We start from the raw sequence: 26,212 nt of genomic DNA, 5'->3' as shown, positions 1-26,212 counted from the left end.
CCCCACCCCACCCCTCATCTTGTTTTCCCCCCTTCCCTATCTTATTTTCAAATAACCAAATAAGCATATATACAATATATCAGATAACAAGGTGAAATACTGTAACAATATGAGATAACCAAGGGACAGCAAAAGATGAGAGATAAAATAGTGCATTAAGGACAATAGTCACTTGTTATGTGGCTTTTGTTTCTATATCCTAGAGGTCCTTTCATTTAGCGTCACACAATATGGCTGTATGTATCTAGCATTTGCTCTATTGTTAATCCCTGCTAGGAGAGCCCAAGGTTTCTACTGATTATGACAAATGAGGGAAACCATTGAGCCTATGTTTCATGATGAAATTATTAACACCTCTGTTACTACATGAATAAACAAAGGCTCTGCTGGTTTGAATAACTTAGGCACATGGATAGCCAGTGACATAGTCAACATTTGAGTTTGTGATAATTGATGGTAGAATGCAAAAGGATAAATGAATAACAATCAAAAGAAGATTTTCACAAACGGAGGAAAGTAACTGTTGTGCCCTGTGATGGGGTCTCCAAAGAAAACACTGAGATTGAGGTGTCTGAAATGCAAAAGCAAGGTTTATTGCAGATACAAACCAGGCAGGGAACTCCTTCCTAAGGCTGGGACAGAGTTTTTAATCAGGGTCTACATGGTCTTTTTAAAGGCAAAAATTACAGATTTACAGCCATGGGGGGGGGGGTCAGATAAGGTAGGGATTAGGAAACTCCCTGGGCTAATGACCCATTCAACTGTCACAGAGTAGTTTTATGGCTTAGAAAAAAAATGCCATCCTTTGAATTTACCTGAGTTTTGGTTAATTTTAACACAGACAGGTCAGTTCCTGGGACTTAATGCCACCACAATTCTGTTTCTTTAATTTGTGTGAACTTTTGTGTCACTCATAGTTTATATAAACAGCAAGATGGTTACTATCTCAGAATGGGGGGCGCTTTTTTAAGCTCCTCATTAATGTTTGATAAATCTACCTAGTCATTTGGTTATCATCTTACCTTGTAACCACCTGCTCATTCATTCTTACTTGGTGTCAAAAAGGTTTTTAAATTCAGACTACTTGGTGTCAATGGTCATTCATGTCTTTGTAAGAGGAAGCATTCATGTGGCTTTCTCATTTCAGAAGTAAGTGGATGAAACTTAGAAAGGACATCGATTTCTCCAGGCATAAAAAGATGCTACTTTCCCACCAAAGCTATTGAGCTTGTTTCGTGGTGTGGCTTTTCTTGCCCTATGTGGGTCAGGCAGCAGGTTACTACTCATTTCATTCTACAAAATGTGCTTACCAGAATTAGGGGTCAATAAAGTTCTACATGTAGACTTTTCTGACTTCTAAATTAATTATTAACTAAATGCCTGTTTAGTTCAATGTCACTGATTAAGAACAAAATCAAGCATTTAGCCATAGTAAACAGTCAGCAATTTATCATTTAATTTAGAGGTCAGAAAAGTCCACATGTAGACAAAAATGTCAAAATACTTAGAACAGAGCTTGAAGTATTGCATAGAGGAAAAGATGTGTTTAAGTACTGATTTTAAAGAACACACAGACTATATACAAATTCATAATTTCCTGTCACTAATCTGAGAATCAAGAAATGTACTCTTTCTCTGACTTATTTAATTGCAAAACCACTGAACATCAGCTTTATAATGATAATTTTTAAATAAATGAAAGGAAAACCATTTTTGAAGTAATGTTCTTTTTTCATATATTTTTATTGTAATTAATAGAAGGGTTACATTATATTGACCAGACAGAAGGTACATTACTTCACAAATTTCGATACCCTTTCTCATGTCATGGTCCCCCATTTCCTTCCCCCTCTCCCCCACCCCGCACATCTTGATTTCCCCCCTTCCCTCTCCAATTTCAAATAACTAATTAAGCATATATAAAATATATCAGATAACACCAGGGTGCAAAGCTGGTTCAACATATGCAAATCAATTAATATAATTCAACACATCAACAGAGCAAGGACAAAAATCACATGATTGTCTCAAGAGATGCTGAAGTAATGTTCTTATTTATGAACTCATTGACTTTAGTACTTCTCAGTCATGGCTGTACATTGAAAGCATGTACATTTGTATTTTAAACTATACTTTTTTTGTCTTTTCTTTTTTGGCACTGGGGTTCGAACTCAGGATGTTGTACTTGCTAGGCAAGCGCTTTGCCACTGAGCTATATCCCAGCCCACATTTGTATTTTAAATAGCAATTTTTCATCACCAACAAGTGCAAATAAACCACAATCTCCTGTGTGCCCTCAGGGAAAAGCAACATGTGTACTGATCATTCCATCTTTATCTCTATCACCAGGATAAAGTCTAATCAGAAGAGATAGGAGGGTGTGTTTACCTAATTCATTACTAATAAATTAAAGATTTGGCCACTAGAGTCACAGGAAGCATTATAAAAGCCCTGTACTGCAAGCTCACAGGACTGTTAGCAAGGACAGAAGACCTCCATGGATCCAGTAGCTGTCCTGGTGCTGGGTCTCTTCTGTCTACTTTTCTTTTCCATATGGAGACAGAACTCTGGGAGAAGGAAGCTCCCTCCTGGCCCCACCCCTTTCCCAATCATTGGAAATATCCTGCAGGTTGATATGAAAGACATCACTAAATCTTTAAGCAAAGTAAGTACTCTTCACACTCCGCCAATGGTATCTGACAAGAGAGAAATTAAACCATATTTTAAATCTACTGCTGAAGATACTGTAGTATGATAATCATAAAGCAAAATCCTGTATAAAGTCTTATATGCCTGTGATTTCTCCAGTTTGTAATTTAATCATGAAATGAAGCAATGTATTATAATAGAGGGTTATTGTGCATTATAGTCGCAGTCACAAAATTGCAGATGGTGTGGATTGTTCTCCCCATCTTAATGTAACAGCTGTACTTATGGTCTTTTTTTTTCCTGAAGATCTTCACTAAGGAAAGTTTTGTGACTAAAAATTCAGCTCAAAAATTTTTGCCAAGTGTGGTGACTCATTGTCTGCAATCCTAAATATTCAGGAGACTGAGATCTGAGGATTGTGGTTCAAAGCCACCCAGGTACTGAAGATGGAGAGATTCTTATTTCCAATTAACCATAAGAGAACTGGAAGTAGCTCTGTGGCTCCAGGGAAAGGGCTGTAGTCTTGTGTTGAACAGCTCAGGGACAGCATCCAGACCCAGGATCCAAGGTCCTCAACTGAACAAAAAAACCTTCTTGTAGCATATTAGACATGAATTTTGATTCAGAATCATCATGAAAGTTAACTTCACTGAGAAGTTGTGGAGGATTGAAAGGAAATATCTGTCAAGATGAGATAACATAAAAAAATAAGACCATTTAAGGGAATACTGATAATGTTAGAATCCACTTGGATTTTTGCATAAAAAGTTTTATCAGTGGCCAAGAATGCTGCTGGGTGAGAAATGGTTTAGGAAGATGTTTCATATTTTTGAAGTTGTGTTGAAAAAATAAAGAAGCATTTAAAAATACAACAATGGCTTCACTTTTGCCCAGGCTCCCTTTGAGGAGCAAATGGTGACTTTATTTGCTAGTTTTTATTTCCCTTCTCATTTCCAGTTGTCAAAAGTCTATGGCCCTGTTTTCACTCTGTATTTGGGTATGAAACCCACTGTGGTGTTGTATGGATATGAAGCAGTGAAGGAAGCCCTGATTGACCATGGGGAGGAGTTCTCTGGAAGAGGCAGGTTCCCAGTAGCTGAAAAAGTTAATAAAGGTCTTGGTGAGTGTACATATGTGTGTGTATGGTAGTTGTATAATGGGAATGTGGTGATAAAGAGGATGGAGTAAGAGGCCTCAAGGGCTCTTTTGTCTACCTTGCCCATCCTTTTGTCTGCCATCTGCTGTCTTGTGCTTCCTTGCTTGTGTTCTCCATCCATGTTTCTGCTTCTCCCTCATTTAGGAGTTGTGTTTAGCAATGGGAACACATGGAAAGAGATGAGGCGCTTCTCTCTCATGACCTTGCGGAACTTTGGGATGGGGAAGAGGAGCATTGAAGAGCGTGTGCAAGAGGAAGCCCGCTGCCTGGTGGAGGAGTTGAGGACAACCAAGGGTGGGAGCTACTTTACATCTCTACTTTACACAGGGATATAGAAGGTTCCATTAATTCCCTTCTGTCCAGATGTGGATTTTTTTTCCACATCAGAAATCATGAATGTAAATATTGTTTGCTATTTTATACTGATACTGGGGTTTGAACTCTGGGCTTTAAACTCTTACTTACCTCATGGCTGTTGCTCTACCATTTGAGCTACATGTGTGGATTTTTTTTTTTCTAGTGTGTTACTATAGGTATCCTAGATTTGCAGAGTTTAGGTTCCTGGGCTTGCTTCCAACCACAACCCTCAGATTTCAGTCTCAGTGGTAGCAAGCATTATAGTCAGGAACTACTAAATGGCATATGGATGTTTTGAATTCCTTTTCAGAAGACAAGTAATAATGCTTCCCTCCTAATATAATTCCAGGTAACTAGTATTATCTTTACATGAGACTCATTACAGAGTGGAAATGATCCTATCAACCCTCCCTAGACCCCCACACAGATGTCACTATATGGTATGCTCATTTTCTTTGACATTTCAGTGGTTTTTCAATAACGAAGCCTGTAATTTTGGACTGTCATGGTGTGATGTAAGATAGGACTTATTTTTTATTGACTCAATATAATTCACATCAAAAATTATTTCTCTGTGAGCTTAGTACAATCTCCACATATCCAATTAGTTATTTCTTCTTACCCTGTATATTATAATTTAGATTCAAACCTTTTTTGTGTGTGCCAGTCTTGGGGCTTGAGTTCAGGGCCTGAGCACTGTCCTTGACCTTTCTCAAGGATAGAGCTCTATCATTTGAGCCACAACAAGAGTTCTGGCTTTTTCTGTGTATGTGGTACTGAGGAATCGGACCCAGGTCTTCATGCATACTAGGCAAGCACTCTACCACTAGGCCAAACTCTCAGCCCCTGATTTAAACATTTTGAGTGGCTATGTGCTCTATCATGAACCTGCAAAATATACAAATTTATTAAATTATTTGATTAGTCAGATTTAATCTATTACAATTAATACTTTCTCCAATCTTAGTGTGTTTTGGCTTAATTATCAGCTTAGCTTTTCACTTTTCTTCATGTTTATTTCATTTTATGTTGGTATCCTTAATATGTGGCTTTTAAATCCAAAGAGTACAAGAGCGAGGACTCAATATTTGCATACCCAATAGTATGGACATGGTAATGGAAATATAAACATAACTGTATAGACATAAAAACCTATGACTCTATAGAAATAATGTTTTATTTCATAAATTAATACATTTCTATGACATACATACCCTTAGCCTAATTTGGATTAAGTTCTAACAACTAAGTCCCAGTGATTGTATATAGAGATTCCCTTCTTGAACTCTTGTTTGTTAAACTTGTCATTTGAAATATGATGTAAAATCAATATTAATAAATTCTTTAATAAAAAAACAAAGAGAGAAACAGAATATAGACAATCAAAAAATTCTAATAGCAATTACTCCTATAGTCAACTCCACTTTGTTTTGATTCTAAATGATCTGGCTTTTAAAATTCATTCTTTCAGTATGATATAAGATTGAAAATCACACCTAACCTGTGAATAACACACACAAGTGTTCATAAAAAAATCTCAAATAACTTCAAAAAATAACACCCCCTTCATAGTTAAAATAAAGCTTTTTTTTCTGAAAGCTTAGACTCATTCTAATCATTAAGTAATCTATATGCATGCAACTATTCTATAAAACAAATGACCCACATCGATTCACAATGCCTTTGATTCATGACATTTTAGGGTCTCCAAAGTAAACTCAATAACAATTTGCACATTCATCATTTGCCCATAATATGATCACTGTTCAGAGAATGCAAAAAATAATTCCTTTTAATATTTATCTGTCAAATGATAGACCCTCAGAGATAGACAAATAAACCATATGTTGTTGGGGCCTAGCCTCCATATCTGAGGCCTGATTCTGGCTCAGCTGCAATTAAAGGGCTTTGTCCAGGCATTTGGTCTTTTGCATACCTCTCTTAAGGCTGTGTACGTGACTCGATTGAACCCCCCGCAGTTTCGCGGGTCTCGCAGCAGCTCAAGTCTCGGGAGCTTTCCTGCACCTGTCCTGCCCAGTACCTGAAAGCCCCACCCAGACCCTTAGTGGTAGCACAGAGGCCCTCTTCCTATTGGCTAGCTTCCCAGTGCCCACCTTCTCCTACCCTAACAGTATATAACTAATTGTCTGACTCAATAAAGAGAGGAGAGCATCAGAGAGCATCAGAGAGATCAGCAGAGATCAGCAGAGAGATCTGATGCGCTTTCATGGTTAACACTGCTTCTGACTCAGCGTGGTTTTTTCTTCCCCGGTGATTGGGGGAGGGCTGGGTCTTCGACACTTACCATCTCGCTCGGCTCCCGGGAGACTACAGGCTGGCCCTGTGTGTCCCTCCCCGTTCCCGTGTTGCTGCCCCGGAGAGGAGAGGAGCAACAATATGTAACATATTATCCATCCCCAAATTCAAAAAGTCTAGCCTTGTCCATAAATTAGATTTGGTGTTTGATAAGACTTACTATTTCTCATGGAGGGGAAATTCACTTTTAACTATTGAAATGAATAAGAAGGCTTCTATTTATTAATGTTATGTTTTCATTTGCCTTACCTGACTTTGTATTTAATAGAAGGGTCATAACTTTTTTCTTCATATAACATGAATGCATTACTTTGGTTCCTTCTAGTGTTTGAACTCTAGTACAAACACACTTTACTTTTTCTCCATTGATGATTCAAGAAGCTACATTTAGGTGATAATCTCTCCCTTTCTTAGTGCTGGGTCATCTATTGGCTTGGAAAACAGATGTATTACCACTTGGAATGCTTGACTCAGGTATATTTTTACAAAATAGCCTAGATCTGTGACTGGAAGATTTAGCCTATAGAGTTAATTCGTATGAACTGATATTATTTTGCTAGTTTGTATTATCCAAGTCAGGCATCAGGTAAAGTGATAGGCCAGTTTATTCAGATTGAATAATTTGGCTTTTAGAGGAATTTGTAAGTAAGACAATAAAATAAATTGGTAAAGATAACAAAGGCTTAAGTATTTCATAAGTGTACTACATTTCTTTCTAACTCTTTAGGCTCACCCTGTGACCCCAGCTTCATCCTGGGCTGTGCTCCCTGCAATGTGATCTGCTCCATTGTTTTCCGGAATCGTTTTGATTATAAAGACCAGACCTTCCTTAACTTGATGGAGAAATTGACTGAGAATTCCACGATTCTGAGCTCACCATGGCTACAGGTTAAGCCAACCCCCTTTTCTTCCTAAATAAATGCTTGCCTTTTTATTTTTTTCAACATATCCAAAATAATTAAGGAGTAAGGTGAATATCTGAACATGACATTTCTACCTAAAGAATCATTGAGTGCTATGTAAGATGTTCCTGCCTATGCCAACTTGTTCCAGTGTTTTTCCTATTCTATTTTTATACTAGTTTGAAAATTTCCTATTTTATATTAAGATTCGTGATCACCATTGAGTTGATAATTACTACTGGTTTAGAAACAGAGATCTAGTTCATTTTCTGCCATTTCAAAATGGAACAATGAAGCTTGCGGGAATTGGTCTGGGAAGCAGTGAAGGGAAAGATGAGGGAGAGTAGTTGAGGAGATGAGTCTCATCTAGATATAGTATATGGCAAGGACTTGTTGGCTAATGTCTAAAATGCTAGTCACTCAAGAGATCAGGATTGAAGCCAGCCAGGGCAGAGAAGTCTGCCAAACTCCATTTCCCAAATATCCAGCAAAAAAGGAGGCTAGGAAATGGAACCCAAGTACTAAAGCACCAGCCATAAGCAAGAAAGCCAAATAAGAGCCTGAGGTCTTGATTTGAAATCCCAGTATTAGCACCAAAAAGAAACATGCATTTCATTTATATACTTACATGTCAAAAATGAAAGCCTTTGATAAGTAATTGATGCTAATAGAAGTGAAAGAAAAAAATTATATAAACATCTGAAAAGAATGTCTCAGCCAATATTTTATACCTACGAAAATAGTGAAAATACAAGATTGACTCAAGCTAATGAACTCAAGCAATTAATTTGATATTTCTTATTAAATCCCAAAGGGATTTTTCTATAAATTGCTGTGTTCAGTTCCATAAAGATGCCTAAGTAGATCAGTGGATATCCAGGTCCAAGTGAAAGCTCACATTTCCTACTAGTTTGTTTTTTAATCAGACATCTCATGTTCATGCTATAACTGGGCAGAAGTATTTTTCCTCACAGAGGAAGCATATTTGAGACAATGGAAGCTAATAGGAATCACTGAATAGAGTCAGAGTATTTGCTGATTCTGCTGTGACCCTGAGAATGAGGTATTTTGTGTAGAAGCATCCTCACAAAGTTTTCCCTTGTACTGGTTTGGCATGCCCTACACTCTGTAAAAACTAACGACTGTGTGATTATGGAGAAGTCAGCTAGATGATCAACCCTGAGGTTGAGTTTTAGAGAATCCCTGAACCCCTTTCACTTTATATGTTTCATCAGAATTTCCCTTCAAGCTGAGCACCAGTGACTTATGCTTGTAATCCTAGCTGCTCAGTAGGCTGAGATCTGAGGACCACAGTTCAAAACTGGCCCTGACAGGAAAGTTAGTAAGATTCCAATCTCCTACATGAACTATTCAGAAAAAGGCAGAAGTGACACTGTGGCTCTAATCTAAACTAGAGCACTAGTCTTTAACACAAAGTGGCTCAGAGACAGAGCCCAGGCCATGAATTGAAGCCATAGGACAGGCCAAAGAAAAGTATTTCTCTTCAAGATGGACGCCATATAACATTTTTATTTACACATTTTCTATTATATATATATACTATGTATATACAAATATATTTTATTTAGTAAATTATCATTTTTACTTTTAGGTATACAACCTTTTCCCTGATCTCATTGATTATGTACCAGGGAGTCATAAAACAGTAATAAAAAATGTTATTTATATAAAAAATTATATTTTAAAGAAAATAAAAGACCATGAAGAATCACTGGATGTTAACAATCCAAGGGACTTCACTGACTGCTTCCTGATTAAAATGAAACAGGTAAAAATATTAAAAATCCTTGTGCATTTTGTGACACAGTGAATAGTTAGTGTTATGAGAGATGTTTAAACAATCAGACCAGTAGTGTTTGAAAAAATTAAGTTACCAATCATGTAAATGAGTCTACACTAAACATCCTAGGAAACTTAAAATTAATTTATTAAATAATTAGAATAATTACTATTTTCTTTATATAAAATATCTAAGCCAGGCACCAGTGTCTCAGGTCTATAATCCTAACTACCCAGGAGGCTTAGATCTGAATATTGTGGTTCAAAGCCAGATTGGGCAGGAAAATCCATGAAACTCTCACCTTCAATCAGAGGACAGAAGGTACTCTGTGGCTCTGAGTGGTAGAGCTGTAGCCTTAAACCGAAGAGTTCAGGAATAGCACTCAGGCTCTGATTTCAACCCTCATGACCGACCTTCCCCCCCCCAAATCTAAATAACAAGAAGCACAATGAAATTGAAACATCTAATTATGATGGGCTTCCTGTATATCCTATAAGATAGAATTGGCCTTGAAGAAATAATTCTGAAATGATCCTTAATTAGTCATAGTTTGTCATTCTTTAAAAGTTTTTTCATTGTAATACTAATATATATATATGTATGTATACATCAGTATTATACTTTTCATATATTTATTAACAAACTAATTGTACAATGGCTTCTATTGTGGTATCTTATAGGTACATATATTTTAGTCAAATTCACCTCTTTTAGCAACTCTCTTCTCTCTTATATATAGAGTTTAGTGGATTTCATGTTATTTTCACATAAACATGTATTATATATGTAGCAAATATGTACAAAAAGATAATGCAGTGTGTGTATATATATATATGTGTGTGTGTATATATACTGCAATCAACTACATAATATTGATTCCTTATTATTTCCTATGGGAATTACTATAAAAATTTATGACAGTGTAGTGTGAAATTACATCGAATTCTGAGTACACATTTAGTTCCACCCCTCCAATTGCATCCTTCTTAGATTATTTTTTCACAAACTGCATCTTAAACACATTGGATACTCATTTCAGTCATCTATGATTTTTACCTCACATATTTAAAAAAAATATATATATATATATATAAGGGGGCCAGGAGTTTGTCCAAGTGATAGAGTGCTTGCCTAGTATGCCTGAAGCCCTGGTTCCATTCCTTGGTACCAAATACACAGAAAATTCCTGAAGTGGTGCTATGGCTCAAATGGTAGAGCGCTAGCCTTGAGAAAGCTCACGGATAATGCCTAGCTACACAACTGGCCAAAAACCCCAAAAATGTGTATATAAAGCCAGGCACCGGTGCCTACACCTGTAATCCTAACTGCAGGGGAGGCTGAGATTTGAGGATCACAGTTCAAAACCAGCCAGGCACAAGAATCCTTGAGACTCTTATCTCCAACTAACTACCAGAACACTGGAAGTGGCCCTGTGGCTCATGTAGTAGAGTGATATCCTTGAGCTGAAGTGCTCAGGGGCAGCCCTCGGGCCAAGAGTTCAAGCCCCATGACTCACACCAAAAAAGTAAAATATAATATTATTAAGTCATATTTATCCATAGGGTTCTGTTTAACAAGGACATGTATTTTTAGATATTGCCTAGATTTGCTGTTTTTTAACTTCTATTGAAGGCTGACTCACCTTGGCATTTCTTGTCTGGTAGAACTATTCAGGAGAGATTCTTTTCCCATGTTATCTCAGGAGTATTAATTTCTCCTTCATCATAGTAGGATATGACATAAAAGTAGTATTTTAGTCCATGACCTGGAATCATTTCCACCTTTTAGATTTTCATTAATTTTTCAAGATTTATACAGATTAGATTACATTAGGCTACATGCCATGCAAATATTGTATCTCCAAGTTCATCTTGACAGATGGGTGTTTTCATATTAGTACTTGAGCACAAATCTTAAATAGTCTTAAAATTTTGGTGTAATTTTAACTTGATGGTCATAGGAGAGTACATAAAATTGATATTACCAAAGTTAGTTAATTTGATGAGCTTAGAAATTATATGAAGTTGATATTGTCAAAGAAGATGACTCTTTTCCTACCAAGCACAAGAGTTGAGAGGTTTGGTTTATTTTATTACATAATATTAGATATACCACAAGTCATCTGAAGATCATAAAAATGTGATGGGCTTAATGCTGTCCCAGGGACCATTTAGAAAATGATGTATTTAATAATTTCTTCATTCAACATTTAAAGCTGCAACCTTGTTGACAGCTTAATGTCACACCATCTTTTCAGTCCTTGGTCACTGCTTTGTCCATTCTCTCCTTTATACCAATGAAAACTTATGTGAACATTTTTGTCTTCATGATTTAGTTCAACTCATGCTGAACTCATTGCAGGTTCCCTGGGCCTCGTGATTTGTTATTTAATCCATTCTTACTCCCTCTGAATCCTAGGTTTTACTTCCTTTCCACATGTTCACAAGCAATGTGTAGTATTGTAAATTTTTCATACAAGAAGTTAAGTTGCCCTGAGGATCTCATGCCTGTAATCCTAGTTACTCAAGTGGCTGAGATCTGAGGATCAATGTTTCAAGTCAGTTGGGGCACAAAGTGTCTGAGACTCTTATATCCAGTTAACTAGCAAAAAGGGGGAAATGGAGCTGTGGTATCCTACTAGCCTTGAATAAAAAAAGCTCAAGGACAACACTCAAGGCTTGACTTAAGCCCTTGGGTCAACAACTTTATCAACGAAAAAATTCAATTGCAGATCCTTGCTCTAGACTTGTAATATCTATGTGTCTAATTTTCCTACTTCTAATAATCCATTTCCTGCTCCTTCAAAAATTAGACAAGCTTTAGTTATAAGTGGTGTACATGAGAGATGAGTTTCATGATCTCAAATATAGTCATAGTACCATATCAATTAGAGTAAGAACAGCACAACAGCCCTGAGGCATTAGACATCACCCACCCCCACTATGTCATTGTTCATTTCTCCTAGTACTTTACTCTCCAGGTTACTACTATGTGATACTGTAGATTCACTGTAATCACAGGTATTGGTAAATAATATATCAGATAATTATATTCAATCTTAGGAGCAGGAAAATCTCAAAGAGCCATTGAACTTTACTAAGGAAAGCTTGGCAGTTGTTGCATTTGATTTATTTGCTGCTGGGACAGGAACAACAAGCCTAACACTGAAATACGCCCTGCTGCTCCTGATGAAGAACCCGCATGTCATAGGTAGGTGAATTTCAGGAAGACATGGATAAGATACAGCTAATGATTTGCATGTCATTAGATATGCCTCACAAAACAACAGCCTATGTCATCAGCTGAAATCAGAGAAAAGTGAGGAGAACAAGGCAGTAGGAAAAGCAATGAGACTCTGGTCTGATGTCTGGATTTTATGGCAGGTAATTGTGGGAAAACAGCTCCCGCATAAATTCAGATACAATTACAAATTGATTTTACACCAAAAATTCCAGCTTTCACAATAGGTAAGTTCTTATGTATACTTTTCCTCATTGTCAAAATTCTAATCCTGCCATAGACCAAAGAGAACTCTTGTCACTAATACATAAGTAGAAGTGCTAGAAATTAATAAGGATATCTGAGATAAATTCCATTCTGAGACACGTTCTAAAAACAGAGACTCATTATAAAGATATTATTGACATACCTCAAGGAAATGTACAATTTCAAAAGTCTAATTCTGTAAAAAAAATTTTGATAAAGTAAAAATTTTACAAGGGCATCCATAATGTTTGTCTTTTACAACATTGCTTTCCATTCAAAGAGTTCTCCTTGTGGAAATACTGTGTTAGGATTTAGGAAATAATGATAAAATGATTTTAAATGAGAATAAGGCCTTTGAGGACAAAAAAAAGAGAGAAGAGGAAACAGATAAGAAGTCTTCACAAAAATTCTGAGACTCAGAGTAGAGATAATAGTGATGAACTGAGCCAGACATATGGTGCTTTCATCGAACTGTAGCAACAAGAAAAGTTCTGAGGGCAGAAAAACCAAGCCATGTCTTTAAAATTCCCAGAAAATTTCCTACTTAGAAATAACAAATGCCAAAGAAGATAGTAAAAGAATTTAACAAACAGATTCTCCATGCTCAAATTCCCACCACAGCTCCATTCATAAGGTGAAAACAAAGGCTCTCTGTCAAGAGAAATTTGAATACTGGAATCTGTATACTCAGAAATTTTGAGTAAAGATGGTGAAACATTAAGACGAAAGGTCCAACCAAGCCCTTTTGTTGTTTGTGATGCACAAATTTTTATCTGATTCATTTTCTCTAATTTATCAACTGTGTATTACCTCCAGTGTGAAGAATTGTAAGAATCTCTATACTTCACCAATTTAATAAAAAATTCTCTCCAAGTGTCCAGCAGAATAAAAGCATTCACTCAATATAAAGTTGTAGCATTCTAGTCCACCAGCATTGGAAAGATCATCACAACTTGCAAAAAAGTCACAACGCATTGCATCTGATTTCTTAAGAGTAACTACTACCTGTGTACGATGAAGATGGTGGGAGAAGTAGACTTCCATATAAACCACAAACTTTATATCCCATTTTCTTTTTTGGCACAAAATATAGTATAATGCATTTCATTTAGTTACCTAAAACCAAGTGAAAGAAAATCATGGACACCAAATCTGGGAAAGAAAGGTGATAGGTTACACTGAGACTGTCACTGAGGCCCCTGTGAATGAAGCAGAATGGTCAAGAACCTCCGATTTCCCACCTGCTACTGCTAGAAGTTTTAAATACCTACTTGGATATTTGCAAATAATTCTAACTCAAGAAATCGAAAACCATAAACTGATATGAAAGAAGTAAAATAAATGAAAAGTAATCCTAGTTTCCACCCAGAGAACAAAAGTTCTGTAGCCAAAATGATTGAAACTATGACTATTAGTTTAAATACTCAAATATTATACCTAGTATATTGTTAATGAAGTGAGGGGAAGTGTGAGGGTGTGTGTGTGTGCGTGTGTGTGTGTGTGTGTGTGTGTGTGTGTATGTGTGTGTCTATGCATCTATTTGCAGACTTGCCTAAATGTGTGAAATGGAGATGTAAATGCACATTTTGATCTCACATACTAGGAAAATGTTTTCTAAAAATGATTAAATAATCACTTGGGCACCGGGCCCACTGGCTCACGCCTATTCTTCTACCTACTCAGGAGGCTGAGATCTGAGGATTGTGATTTGAAGCCAGCCCAGGCAGGAAAATCCATGAGACTCATCTCCAATAAACTACTCAGAAAAAGTCAGAACTGGTTCAGTGGTTCAAGTGTTAGAGGCTTAGGGACAGAGGTCCAGGCCCTGAATTCAAGCCCCAAGGCCAGAAAAAAAGAAAGGAAAGAAAAAGAAAAAGTAAAAGAAAGAATAATTGTTTATTAATATGAAGATAATTTTCAGGAGCAGATTCATTTTTCATTGTTTGGATAATGTATAGAGGGGTTACAGTTACATTTGTCAGGTAATAGGTGCATTACTTCTCACACATTGATACCCCCTCTCATGTTTTTTCCCCATTTCCCTTCCCCACCACCTCCCAATCATCTTGTTTCCCCCTTCCCTTTCCTATTTCAAATAAACATATATACAATATTCCAGGTAACAAAGTCAGATACAGTAACAACATGAGATTAACCAGAAGAACAAAAAAAAAGAAGAGAAATAACATAGTATATTAAGAACAATCACAAAAGATAAAGCTCTTGTTTCCATATCCTAGAGATCCTTTCATTTAGTCTCATCTTTTGTGACCTTATGCTCCTAAATTTTGAGTTATTGTAATCCTCAGCTAGGAGAGTTCTAGATATGTACATATTATTACAAATGAGGGAAACCATTGAGCCTATGTTCCTTTGGGTCTGGCTTACTTCACTTAATATGATTTTTCCCCAAGTCTTTCTATTTCCTTATAAATGGGGCGATGTCATTGTTTCTGATGGCAGCATAGAATTCCATTGTGTATAAGTACCACATCTCCTTGATCCAGTCATCCATCTCCTGAGGGGCATCTGGGTCGGTTCCATTCCTTCACTATGGTAAATTATGCTGTAATGAATATCATTGTGCTAGTGGCTTTAGTATTTCCTTGTTTCTGGATATCTGGGTAAATGGCAAGGAGTGGAACTGCTTGGTCATAGCTCTATGTTTAGTCTTTGAGGAACTGCCATACTGCTTTCCATAGTGGTTAAACAAGTTTACACTCCTACTAACAGTGTAGTAGTGATCCCTCCTGGCCAAATCCCCACCAGCATCTCTTGTTATTAGATTTCTTAATCATGGCCATTCTAACTGGAGTGAGGTGGAATGTCAAAGTTGCTTTGAATTGCATTTCTTTTATGGTCAGAGATGTTGATCATTTCTTCATGTGTCTATAAGCCATTCTTATTTCCTCTTCAGAGAAGTCTCTCTTTAAGTCGTTAGCCCACCTTTTAATGGGATGGTTGTTTCTTTGAAGATTTGTTTTGGAGAGATTCAATATTTTTAGCTGTAGATATATTTTACATATGACGACCTTGTCTGCTGTATGGCTAATGAAGATCTCCCATTCTGAGGGTTTTCTATTTAACTTGCTACCTACATCCTTCACCATTTCAGTTGCAGATTCTGTGATGTCCAATATGACTATTATTAGAAACCAGTTGGATAAGCATTAGTGCATATTGCTGATATGCATACACCATACACAAAGACACACACTATTTGTATAATGTTTAAGTGATCACAATCAAAAAATAAAAATACTGAATAGTTATTTCTTAGTTTTCTGTGAGTGCTATCATTTTTTCTGAATTTTTATTACTATATATTGACTGTGCAAAAGCATTTAATGTTGATACTTCTATAAGTACATACTGTATATTTTCTTTTTTATTATTATTAAGTATTTATATGAAAGGGTTTCAGTTCAACACATTAATTCTTGAGCTACAATTCATCTTGATCAGTGTTGGGAGCCAGAGTGGAATCAAACTGTACCTTGATTTGCATCAGACAATGGCTTTATTGTCTTATTGTTGTCTGGCCTTATTCTGTTTAAATGACCTGAGATTTACCATATGAATGTAACACCTGGAAGTTCCCTGGTTCTCAAGGAGGGAGATGAGCCTGGAGTGGAAAATAAACGTGGCAGTCTTTACCTGGACTGCAGACATCCCGGACCCGGTGTGTCTGTCTCTCTTCTTTTTCTTCCTAGTCCTTGCCCCCTATTTCAGGAACCCCAATCTGCGAACCCTGGTTTGCTGCCGGCTGGCCCGGCAGATCAGTATAACAACATCCTATACTTTAATTCATATTGTTATTTTTTTCTTTATATTTTGAAATGTACACTCCTACTCACATCATCTACACAAGCTAAACATTTTTTTTAATTTTAACCTTATTTATTTGTTTGTTTTGTTTTTCATTGCTGTTGATTGTCGTGGGGGTTAATTTTATTTACTTTTTAAATTTTGTTTGATTGTTGGGGTAATATAAATAGGGGTTGCATTTACATTCATCAGGTAGTGGGTACATTACTTCTTAAACATTGTTACTTCTTCCATGTTTTTCTCCCACTTTCCCTCCCCCCACCCCCATCCCACTCATCTTGTTTTTCTCTTATCTTACCTTTTTCAAACACACAAATAGACACATATACAATATACCAAGTACCAACAGTAACAACATGAGATAAACCTTAAGAGAAAAAGAAGAAAAAGGAAATAGCTTCACATAGTACATTGACAACAACAGTCACAAAACTAAAAACTTTTTTAAAGACACATCACTTGTTCTGTATATTAATAGAGATTGAAAAAAGTTATGGTAAATTCAAATTTTAACATATTTTATGATAAAATATATGATGAATATATTATTGTATTTTGCTATATGTATACCAAAATTTTCTGAATTAGAACAAAATATACATAGTTTTAACATCTTTTTTTTTAGTCAGTCATGGGACTTGAACTCTAGGCCTGGGCATTGTCCCTGAGCTCTTCAGCTCAAGGCTACTGCCCTCCCCCTTGAGCCACAGTGCCACTTCCTTTTATTAACATCTTAAAAGCTATACTGTTGCCTTAGATTCATTTATATTATTGTCTGGAACATGAATTTCCATTCATATTTGTGGAGATCAGTAAACTATGGAGTTATAAGTGAAAATCATTGTTTCCCCAAATATATTACTTTATTGTTAATAGTTTATTCCCTTTTTGTATTGTTTTATCATAACACAGTATTGCAAATATGTAGTACATATGATAATATACTTCTTATACTTCTCATATATTATATAAAGGCATTTCACTTCAATGTATAAAATACACTGCATGTACATTAAGTATTTCTTTTTTTTTTTTTTGACAATCCTGGTGCTTGAACTCAGGTCCTGGGCACTGTCCTTGATCTTTCTCAATGCTATCACTCTACCACTTGAGCCACAGCACCACTTTTGACCTTTTCTGTGGACATTATACCAAGGAATTGAACCCAGGGCTTTCTGCATGCTAGAAAAACACTCTACCACTAGGCCACACTCTTTGCCTTTTGCAATTTTTTAAAGCAAGTAGTTAAACTCTATGGCTGTATTAATGCATTATAGCATTGCTTAGTAGGAGAGTGATGTGTGTATATGAAGAAGTATAAGTATTCCATGGGGCACATATTTATTTATTTATTTATTTTATTTATTTCTTTTTTTTGCCAGTCCTGGGCTTGGAGTCAGGGCCTGAGCACTGTCCTTGGACTTTCTCAAGGCTAGAGCTCTTCCACTTGAGCCTTAGCACCACTTCTGGCGGTTTTTTTTTTCTATGTATGTGGTACCGAGGAATCGAACCCGGGTCCTCGTGCATGCTAGGCAAGCACTTTAACCACTAGGCCAAACTCCCGGCCCCCATATTTATTTTTTTAACCTCCAATCTTGTTGAGATACATTACCAGGCTTTATATAGCACTGAATGACAGTGATCAATGTGTCACTTTCCTCCTATGTCACCATTCCTTATTTGTGTCTCAACCAGCTAAAGTGAAGGAAGAGATTGACCAAGTGATTGGCAGTCACCGGAGCCCCTGCATGCAGGACAGGAGCCGCATGCCCTACACGGATGCAGTGCTGCATGAGGTCCAGAGATACATCGATCTCATACCCATGAACCTGCCCCATGCAGTGACCCAGGATGTGAAGTTCAGAGGCTACGTCATTCCCAAGGTGGGCTTGTTTCTTCTCTGTGAGTCTCCATAGAAGCCTGAGTTTCTGGGTTCACTGAGGGATTCTCCTCCTCCACACCAATGAGAGAGCTGCAGAAATCTCACAGCTGGCTGCCCAGGAGACTTTGTGTTATGTGAATTTTGGGGCATACATCCATGCAATAATGGCCCTGGTCTGGCACTGTGGATTTTCCAATTTTTTCTGCCCTTTAAATTCTTTTAGTTTTAGAGTGTCGTTTTTTGGAGGGGGAGGCTATGTTTAGTTTCTTTTTCCAAATTAATGTACAAGTTCATGTTTATCAAAATTGATAAAAAAAAGAATTGAGAAGAAGGATGTTTATCATTCCTACAGTAAGATTATAGATGCATTTGGGGGAACAAGTTATTTTAATTTCTTCAATCATGAATAAGTCATGCTCCCAATTTACCTATACTTTATTTTCCAAGTAATATTTTGCTTTAAATAGAGTGGCCACCAGATGAGGTGGCTCACCCCTGTAATCCTAGCTACTGAGGAGGCTGAGATCTGAGGATGGTGATTCAAAGCCAGTCCAGGCACTACAGGCTTAGAGACTCTTATCGCCAACTAACCACTAGAAAACTAGAAGTGGCCCTGTGGTTCAAGAGGTAGGGTGGTAGCCTTGAGCTCAAGAGCTCAGGAACAATGCCCAGGCCCAGGGGTAGAGAGGTAGCCTTGAGCTGAAGAGCTCAGGGGCAGTGCCCAGGCACAGATTCCAAGCCCTATGACCAACAAAAATAAAAATAAAAAAATAAATAATAGAGTGGCTTGGGCTGGGAGTTTGGCCTAGAGGTAGAATGTCTGCCTAGCACTCACAAAGATCTGGGTTTGATTCCTCAGTACCACATATACAGAAAAAGCCAAGTTGAGCCACAGCACATTTTTGGTTTACTGGTGGTTAATTGGAGATGAATGTCTCTTGGACTATCCTGACTAGACTGGCATTGAAATTGAACTGGGATCCTCAGATCTCAGCCTCCAGAATAACTAGGATTTCAGGTGTGAGTCATTTGCACTCAGCTCTCTCTCTCTCTCTCTCTCTCTCTCTCCATATATATATATATATATATACATTAATGTGTATATATATGTATATTGGAACAATGCAGAGATTAGCATGGCCCCTGCACAAGGGCGACACACAAGTTTTTGAATCATTCCATATATGCATATATTATATAAAACTTATATAAATATAACATAATGCATATACATATGTGTATATATGCATATGTATATATGTATATGTATGTGTGTAGATATTATATATTATACATAATATATATATATTAACTTAGCTTATCTGTATGTTTTGTTTCCAGGGCACAGCCATATTGACATCACTGACATCTGTGCTGCATGACCACAAGGAATTCCCCAACCCAGAGTTGTTTGACCCTGGACATTTTCTGGATGAAAGTGGGAAGTTTAAGAAAAGTGATTACTTCATGCCTTTCTCCTCAGGTAATACAATCTTATTTCCTCCTCAGGTAATACAATCTTATTTCTGTGGAGGAGGTTCAGTTGGAACTCCTGCAAAGCCTCCTTTGGAGCTCAACTCCCTTAGCTCATGTTTAGGAGCAGCACACACAAGGCCCATGCACTTTCCCTGCTTACAATACTTCCTCAATGTTTAATGGGGTTTCAGTTTGTCTGTGCATGTCTTCCAAATAGAGCAAGGTAAAGCCTAGATCTTTTGCATCATATTTATGTCTTCCCAAACAGCCTTCACTCGCAACGAGAAAGAGGATCCCCTCACAGCTCCCTCCCGAATCTTTCTGTGGCACTTCTCACCTCCTGCTTCCTCTATGGAATGAAATGTCTCTCAAAAGACAGAGAAGAAGTGGCACTGTGGCTCAACGTGATAGAGCACTAGCTTTGAGTTGAAGAGCTCAGAGACAGCACCCAGGCCCAGAGTTCAGGCCCCAGACCCCATGAAAAAAAAAAAAAAAAGACAGAATAGTACCTAGGACAGCAGCAAGAGAAGAAAATCACAGACGACAAGACAATAAAATTTGTGCGGAAGGCAGCAAAAAACAATTTATCCCTTTCTCCTAGTCCAATATTAAGCAGAAAATAGAGAAAGCATCACTCTAATACACTTGAGGTACTTCAAAGGGGACAGGGAGAGCGAGAGACAGCGAACATTTTTAAGGAGTCATGAGCCATAAGAGCAGAACATTTACTCTTAACCAAGAGTATCAGAAATAATCTTACGGACATATCAAGAACATATGTCAACCTACAAATGACATAGAGTTCCCTGCTCTTTTTCCAGTCCAAGACATGTGTCTTGAATATTGTATCTCACACCTGCAGTATATCCTGTGTAGCTAACCAGAGAGGAGCCTTCCTTCCCCAGTGATAAGACTTACTATCTTTTTTGGTGTGCCTTTTTATCTTTTGGGTTTTTTTTGGTTGGCTGTGGGACTTGAACGCAGGACTTTTTTGCTCAAGATAAGCACGCTACACTTTGAGCCACAGATTCATTTCCCATTTTCTGGTGGTTAATTGAATCTAAGAGCCTCATATCCTTTCTTACCCTGGGGTGGCTTTGAATCTCAGATCAGCCTGCTGAGTGGGGAGGATTACAAATGAGAGCCAGTGGCCCCCAGCTAACGCTGTGATTTTTGATACATGCTTTACATCTGTCAATTAATTACAATGTGAAAAGGCAATTTCACCTGTTTCACACAAAGGGAAACATTTTAAATAATGAGAAAATTATCTTTTTAAATGATTTGGTATTTCAATGAAAATCTGTGTATAACATTTGGGAAACTGAATGAGGGCAAGATGATATTGTTCAAAGAGACACAGAGAATACAAAAAAGAATTGTCTGTGTCTTGATGTCTGTAAGGAAAATGTAACAGAGCTAAAAGGAATTGCATGATACAATACTTCAAACTCGTGCACTATAGGCTGATAAAATGGAGAACTGGGCTGTAGATATCAAATTGCAAAAAGTATTCACTGACGATTTTTCAGGGAAAAGATCACCTGAGCAATATGAGTGTGTTTTCTTAGAAATAAAACAGGTGTCTCTAGAACATACATGCTTGCCATAGGAACCCAAAACTCAAAAAATTTGTAAATAGAATAAAGAAACTCTGATTAAAATTGTAATAACAATCTACTATTATTTTAATCCCTCACCAACACTTCATGAAATAATTATTAGCATCCCCATTTAATATATAAAGAAACTAAGGCTCAGATTGTTTGCATAACACAGCCACATGGGTAATATGTGCCGAAGTCCAGATCTGACTTGTGAGTTGACTTCAAAAGCAGTGTTTCTCATCACTATCTTTCCATGTGATGAATCCCACTCAGAGTCGAAGGAAGGTTTAATTCCTCCACCCCTGCATGTATGTCACTCCATAGACCCATAAGTTTGGAGGAATCGCCAAGTACATGGTCACAGGTCTTCCTGATAAGCAGGGATAATACTAAGAGAGAAGGGATGGGAGTTGGCCTCCTGGTTGAGGACAACCTGTATTAAGCCCGCATCTCAACCACAGGAAAAGATAATACTATAGGAAAATCGTCTTCCAGAACTATGTTGAGCAGGGAACATATTAGAGTAACTGACATAATAATTCAGCAATGCCCAACCTGGCACAGAGAGAAAGAGAAGAATTAGGAAGAGCAGGAAAATTAAGAAACAAAAGGATTATCATGTCGAAATAATGAATTGTTTTCAAGAAGATAATAATCTGTTTTCTTTTAAATATAATTCTTTTTGAATGGTTTGCCTTTGAATATTTTTTAAGAGGATCATTTTCAAAATGTAGCCCAAATTAATTACCAACTCAAAATTCGTCCGTCTTCCCCTCCTATGGTGAAATTACAGGTGTGTGCTGCTCTTCTCAGATTTTCAGCAAAACAACAACACACTTTTAATGATGTATTCATTAATATTACACCTTGCCCGTGCACCTGAATAGCTTTCCTCCTCTCCATGCATTCAGTAATTCACTGAGGGAACATTGACACTTTCATTTCCCAGTTACAAATGCAGTGCCTCATGTACTCACACATACAAGAAGTCATCTCCTGTTTTCATTTTATTTTTTAAACATTTCAGGCAAGCGGATTTGTGTTGGAGAAGGCCTGGCCCGCATGGAGCTGTTTTTATTCCTCACCTCCATTTTACAGAACTTCAACCTGAAATCTCTGGTAGATCCCCAGGACCTTGATACCACGCCAGTACTGAATGGGTTTGCCTCCCTGCCACCTCCATTCAAGGTCTGCTTCATTCCAGTCTGAAGAAGAGCTCTGCTGTGTGGCTCCAGCTGGGCAGCCATCTGCAGTTCCTTCCTCTGAGCCCCCACTCACCACCTCCCCCTGTCAGGAATGCCTTCCTGTCCTTCCTTCTCACATCTCCCCTCTTCCCCTAGGTCAAAAAGTCCCATTCTCCAAATTGTGTCACTGCACAATCATACCTATAGTCCCCTATAACAGTTTTATTCACCACCCCAAGTGCTAATATTCTGTATTTACCCAATGTTGATTTACTAATATGCTAGTGCCACAATACCATAAAATGATTACCACATGACATCTCAGACTCATTTCTCTGTAGGTTCACAATAATAAATACGATTTTTCATTGCTGGAGTCATTCTTGGATTGTCCTACTTTATTCAAAATTCAGGGAAGCAATGAAAGAAACCAAAGACCCATATTGTCCACATTACAGCAAGCATTTGAAAAGAGAAGGGAAGATGGTAGGAAAGCTCTTTGTCACCTGTCATATCTGGAGAAGTGGATTTAATGAATAACAGTGGTATCCAGAAGCAGCTCCTCCTGTAGGAAAATAGTGAGAGGTGCAAACTTAGATAGGAATAAACACTAACGGCTAGTGTTCATGTATTTAGTGTTAGTGTAAGTTGGAAATAGTCTTCTCAATTGATGATTCCAAGTGAAAACCAGCTAAGAAAGTATGTTTTTATACTGCTAGTCATCTGCTCTATTATTTTAACTGGCGTACATCATTTGTAGATTTTAAAATGTTTCATATATGTGTAATGTACTTTGAACATATCATATTTTTCTTCATTTTTTGAAATACTAAAATTTAAAATCAGGGCCTATCTAGCTGTCTCTCATACTGTAGAAAGTTTCGGGTGTTACTGAGAGGGCAGATCTCTGAATCATGCCTACACAGCAGGTCTTTGTGTTTCTGTCTTGGTCTTGTCTTCTGTTTTCTGACGAATTGATACCAGTTTGAGATGATCCATTTTTCTGTGTCATTCTTCATTTTTTAAAATACTTCTATCTTCAGGGAGGCAAAGTTCTAGCATCCAGCTGGGATTTCAGGCCTGCTATGTCCCCTCCATGCAGAAGCAGATGGAGGTGAGGCATGGCTATCCATGGTCCTGGTTTGGACTCCTAGTTAGACTTGGTAGCTGGGAAGCTTATTTCTTTTCCTCTCTATTGTAGCTAATCAAGAGGCTAAGGCTACCCTCTGCCAAACTGGGCAGCAAAATCCATGAGACTCTTATCTTCTAATTAACCACCAAAAAACTCCAGAAATAGAGCTGTGGCTCAAGTTGTGGAGTGCTGCTCCCCTTGAGCAAAAAAGCTCGGGGTCACTGCTCTGGCCCTGAGTTCAAGATTAGGTTCAGCACACACACAAAAAGGATACATCTAGACATTTGAATGCTACTTTCAATCTACCTTTATCTAAAGAAAAATCATTCTTCTGTCATAATCGAGACCTCAGGTTCATTTTTTTGTAAAAAAGACATTAGTACTGTAAGCAGTAGAAGTGAGGTCAGATCCAGTAAACAATCATCTCATAATCTGCCCCATAGCTAAAACATTCATTTCAAACAAGATAGATATTCTCTGAGTTTGTACTGTTTTTCAGTATTCGTGCTAATCATTGATGTTCAAAATAGATAAAGGTTTCACAATTACAGTATCCATTGATTAAAATGGGGTTAGGAACATTTGGTGTTTTCATCTTGAGAAATTGCAAACACTTTTTAATGGATGAACTTTTTATCCAGGACATAAGTAAACAGTAACTTTTTGAGTTCACTCATTAAATCTATAAAGCTCTGAACTCTAAACCACTGGAATCCAATTTAATGCTAATAGACCAAAGTCTTTTATTTTAGATAAATTAAACTAGATGGCTCTTTTGTAGATTATTTACTTTATTCCCAATGATGGTTCCCACTCTCCTCTTTCATGTCACGATGCAAAGAAGGGTATTTGAAAGGCCTTACAATAGATAAATGATATGCAATGTACTGTAAGTTCCAAAACATGTATATACATACCTGATTTCAATATTATGTATATCATTATTAAACCCTAACATGGAGCTTGGAGCCAGTGACTCTTGCCTATATTATCAACTGCTCAGAAATCTGAGATATGGAGGGTTATAGGTTGAAGGCAACCCCAGCAGAAAAGTCAAGGACACTCTACCTCAAAAATTACTAACAAAAACCCAGGCTACAGGCATGCTTCAAATGATAGAACACCACCAAAGTATGCCTAGCAAGTGTAGAACCCTCAGTTCAAACTCTAGTTCCACCAAAAAAATAATGTGATGCTCCATAAATACATTTTATATTTTTATATATTAGCTAATTCAAATATAAAATGACTATATCCCATTTTTCCATATCTTGAGGGGTTAACTGTAATATTTTTCAACAGGAAAACAAGTTGTTCAGAATTCTTTTTCAGAGGCTGAGGAGTAGGCACTGGGGCTTAATGCAGGGCCTAGGCACTGTCCCTGAGCTTTTCCCCCAAGGATAGTATTTTATCAGATAAGCCACAATAGCATTTCTGGCACTTGTTAATAAATTTCAGATAAGAGTCTCATGGACTTTCTGTATAGGCTGACTTAGAACCATGAACCTTCCATTTCAGCCTCCTTAGTAGCTAGGATTATAGGCATGAGCCACCAGTATCTGTTCAATATACTTTCATAATAATCCCAATTTTATATTAAAAACACACACAATGTCTATTTATATCCTATATAAACAATTTATATCCTGAACAAGCACACATTATGTATATAAATATGAAAAACTATTCACTGATTTATGTATAGACTGTGTGTGCCTTTAAGCCCTAACATAATGGCTTAAAAATTGCAGGGCCAAAGAGCTTCATCTGGAGAATGAGTCTGGCAGAAGGGATGAATGATATTACCTCTTGTGTGAAAGGAAGGAAATTGTGCTTTATAAGCACAATTGTGAATGTTTGAAAAGTTAAATGGAAGAAGCAATTTCAGTGCCCTTATTATAATTATCATCACATTTACAATGAGTATAATTCAATGTGTAGAAAGTGGAAAGCCACTGGAGAATATGCTCCAATCAGTAGAGTTCTAGTCTAGGAAGAACAAGCCCCTGGTTTTTTTTTTATATATTTTTAATGTAATTGTAATTGATAGAAGGGTTACATTATATTCACCAGATAGAAGGTGCATTACTTCACATACATTGATACCCTTTCTCATGTCTTGGTCTCCATTTGCCTCCCCCGCCCCGCCTCTCATCTTGGTTTTTCCCCTTCCTTAATCGATTTCAAATAACCAAAAACACATATACACAATATATCAGGTAACAAGGTGAAATACTGTAACAATATGAGATAACCAAGGGACAGCAAAAGAGATGAGAGATAATATAGTGCATTAAGGACAACAATCACTCATTATATGGCTTTTGTTTCTATATCCTAGAGGTCCTTTCATTTAGCATCATTCTATATGGCCTTAAGCATCTAGGTTTGTTCTATTGTAAATCTCTGCTGGGGGGGCCCAAGGCTTCTACTGAT

The 26,212-nt window shown here is 37.2% G+C and overlaps 1 protein-coding gene and 1 non-coding gene across 2 annotated transcripts; both read left to right on the top strand.

Moving 5' to 3' along the window:
• The first annotated feature begins 2,488 nt into the window (after nucleotides 1-2,488).
• LOC150054040 (cytochrome P450 2C5-like) lies at nucleotides 2,489-23,020 on the top strand. The gene is made up of 9 exons (XM_090346217.1): nucleotides 2,489-2,665; nucleotides 3,607-3,769; nucleotides 3,950-4,099; nucleotides 7,206-7,366; nucleotides 8,993-9,169; nucleotides 12,244-12,391; nucleotides 18,191-18,378; nucleotides 19,719-19,860; nucleotides 22,488-23,020. Exons 1-9 carry the CDS (start codon nucleotides 2,498-2,500, stop codon nucleotides 22,667-22,669), a joined length of 1,479 nt encoding a protein of 492 aa, XP_090202343.1. The 5' UTR covers nucleotides 2,489-2,497; the 3' UTR covers nucleotides 22,670-23,020.
• Nucleotides 19,465-19,565, top strand: LOC150054041 (U6 spliceosomal RNA). The gene has a single exon (XR_016537971.1). It is a non-coding gene; the product is annotated as a U6 spliceosomal RNA (small nuclear RNA).
• Nucleotides 23,021-26,212: the final 3,192 nt, after the last annotated feature.

Source organism: Megascapheus bottae, chromosome 15 (assembly GCF_031878675.1).
Source record: "Megascapheus bottae isolate mThoBot1 chromosome 15, mThoBot2.hap1, whole genome shotgun sequence".
Classification (NCBI taxonomy): domain Eukaryota; kingdom Metazoa; phylum Chordata; class Mammalia; order Rodentia; family Geomyidae; genus Megascapheus; species Megascapheus bottae.
The sequence above is the reverse complement of the archived record's forward strand: the minus strand, read 5'-3'. Positions and strand labels throughout refer to the sequence as shown.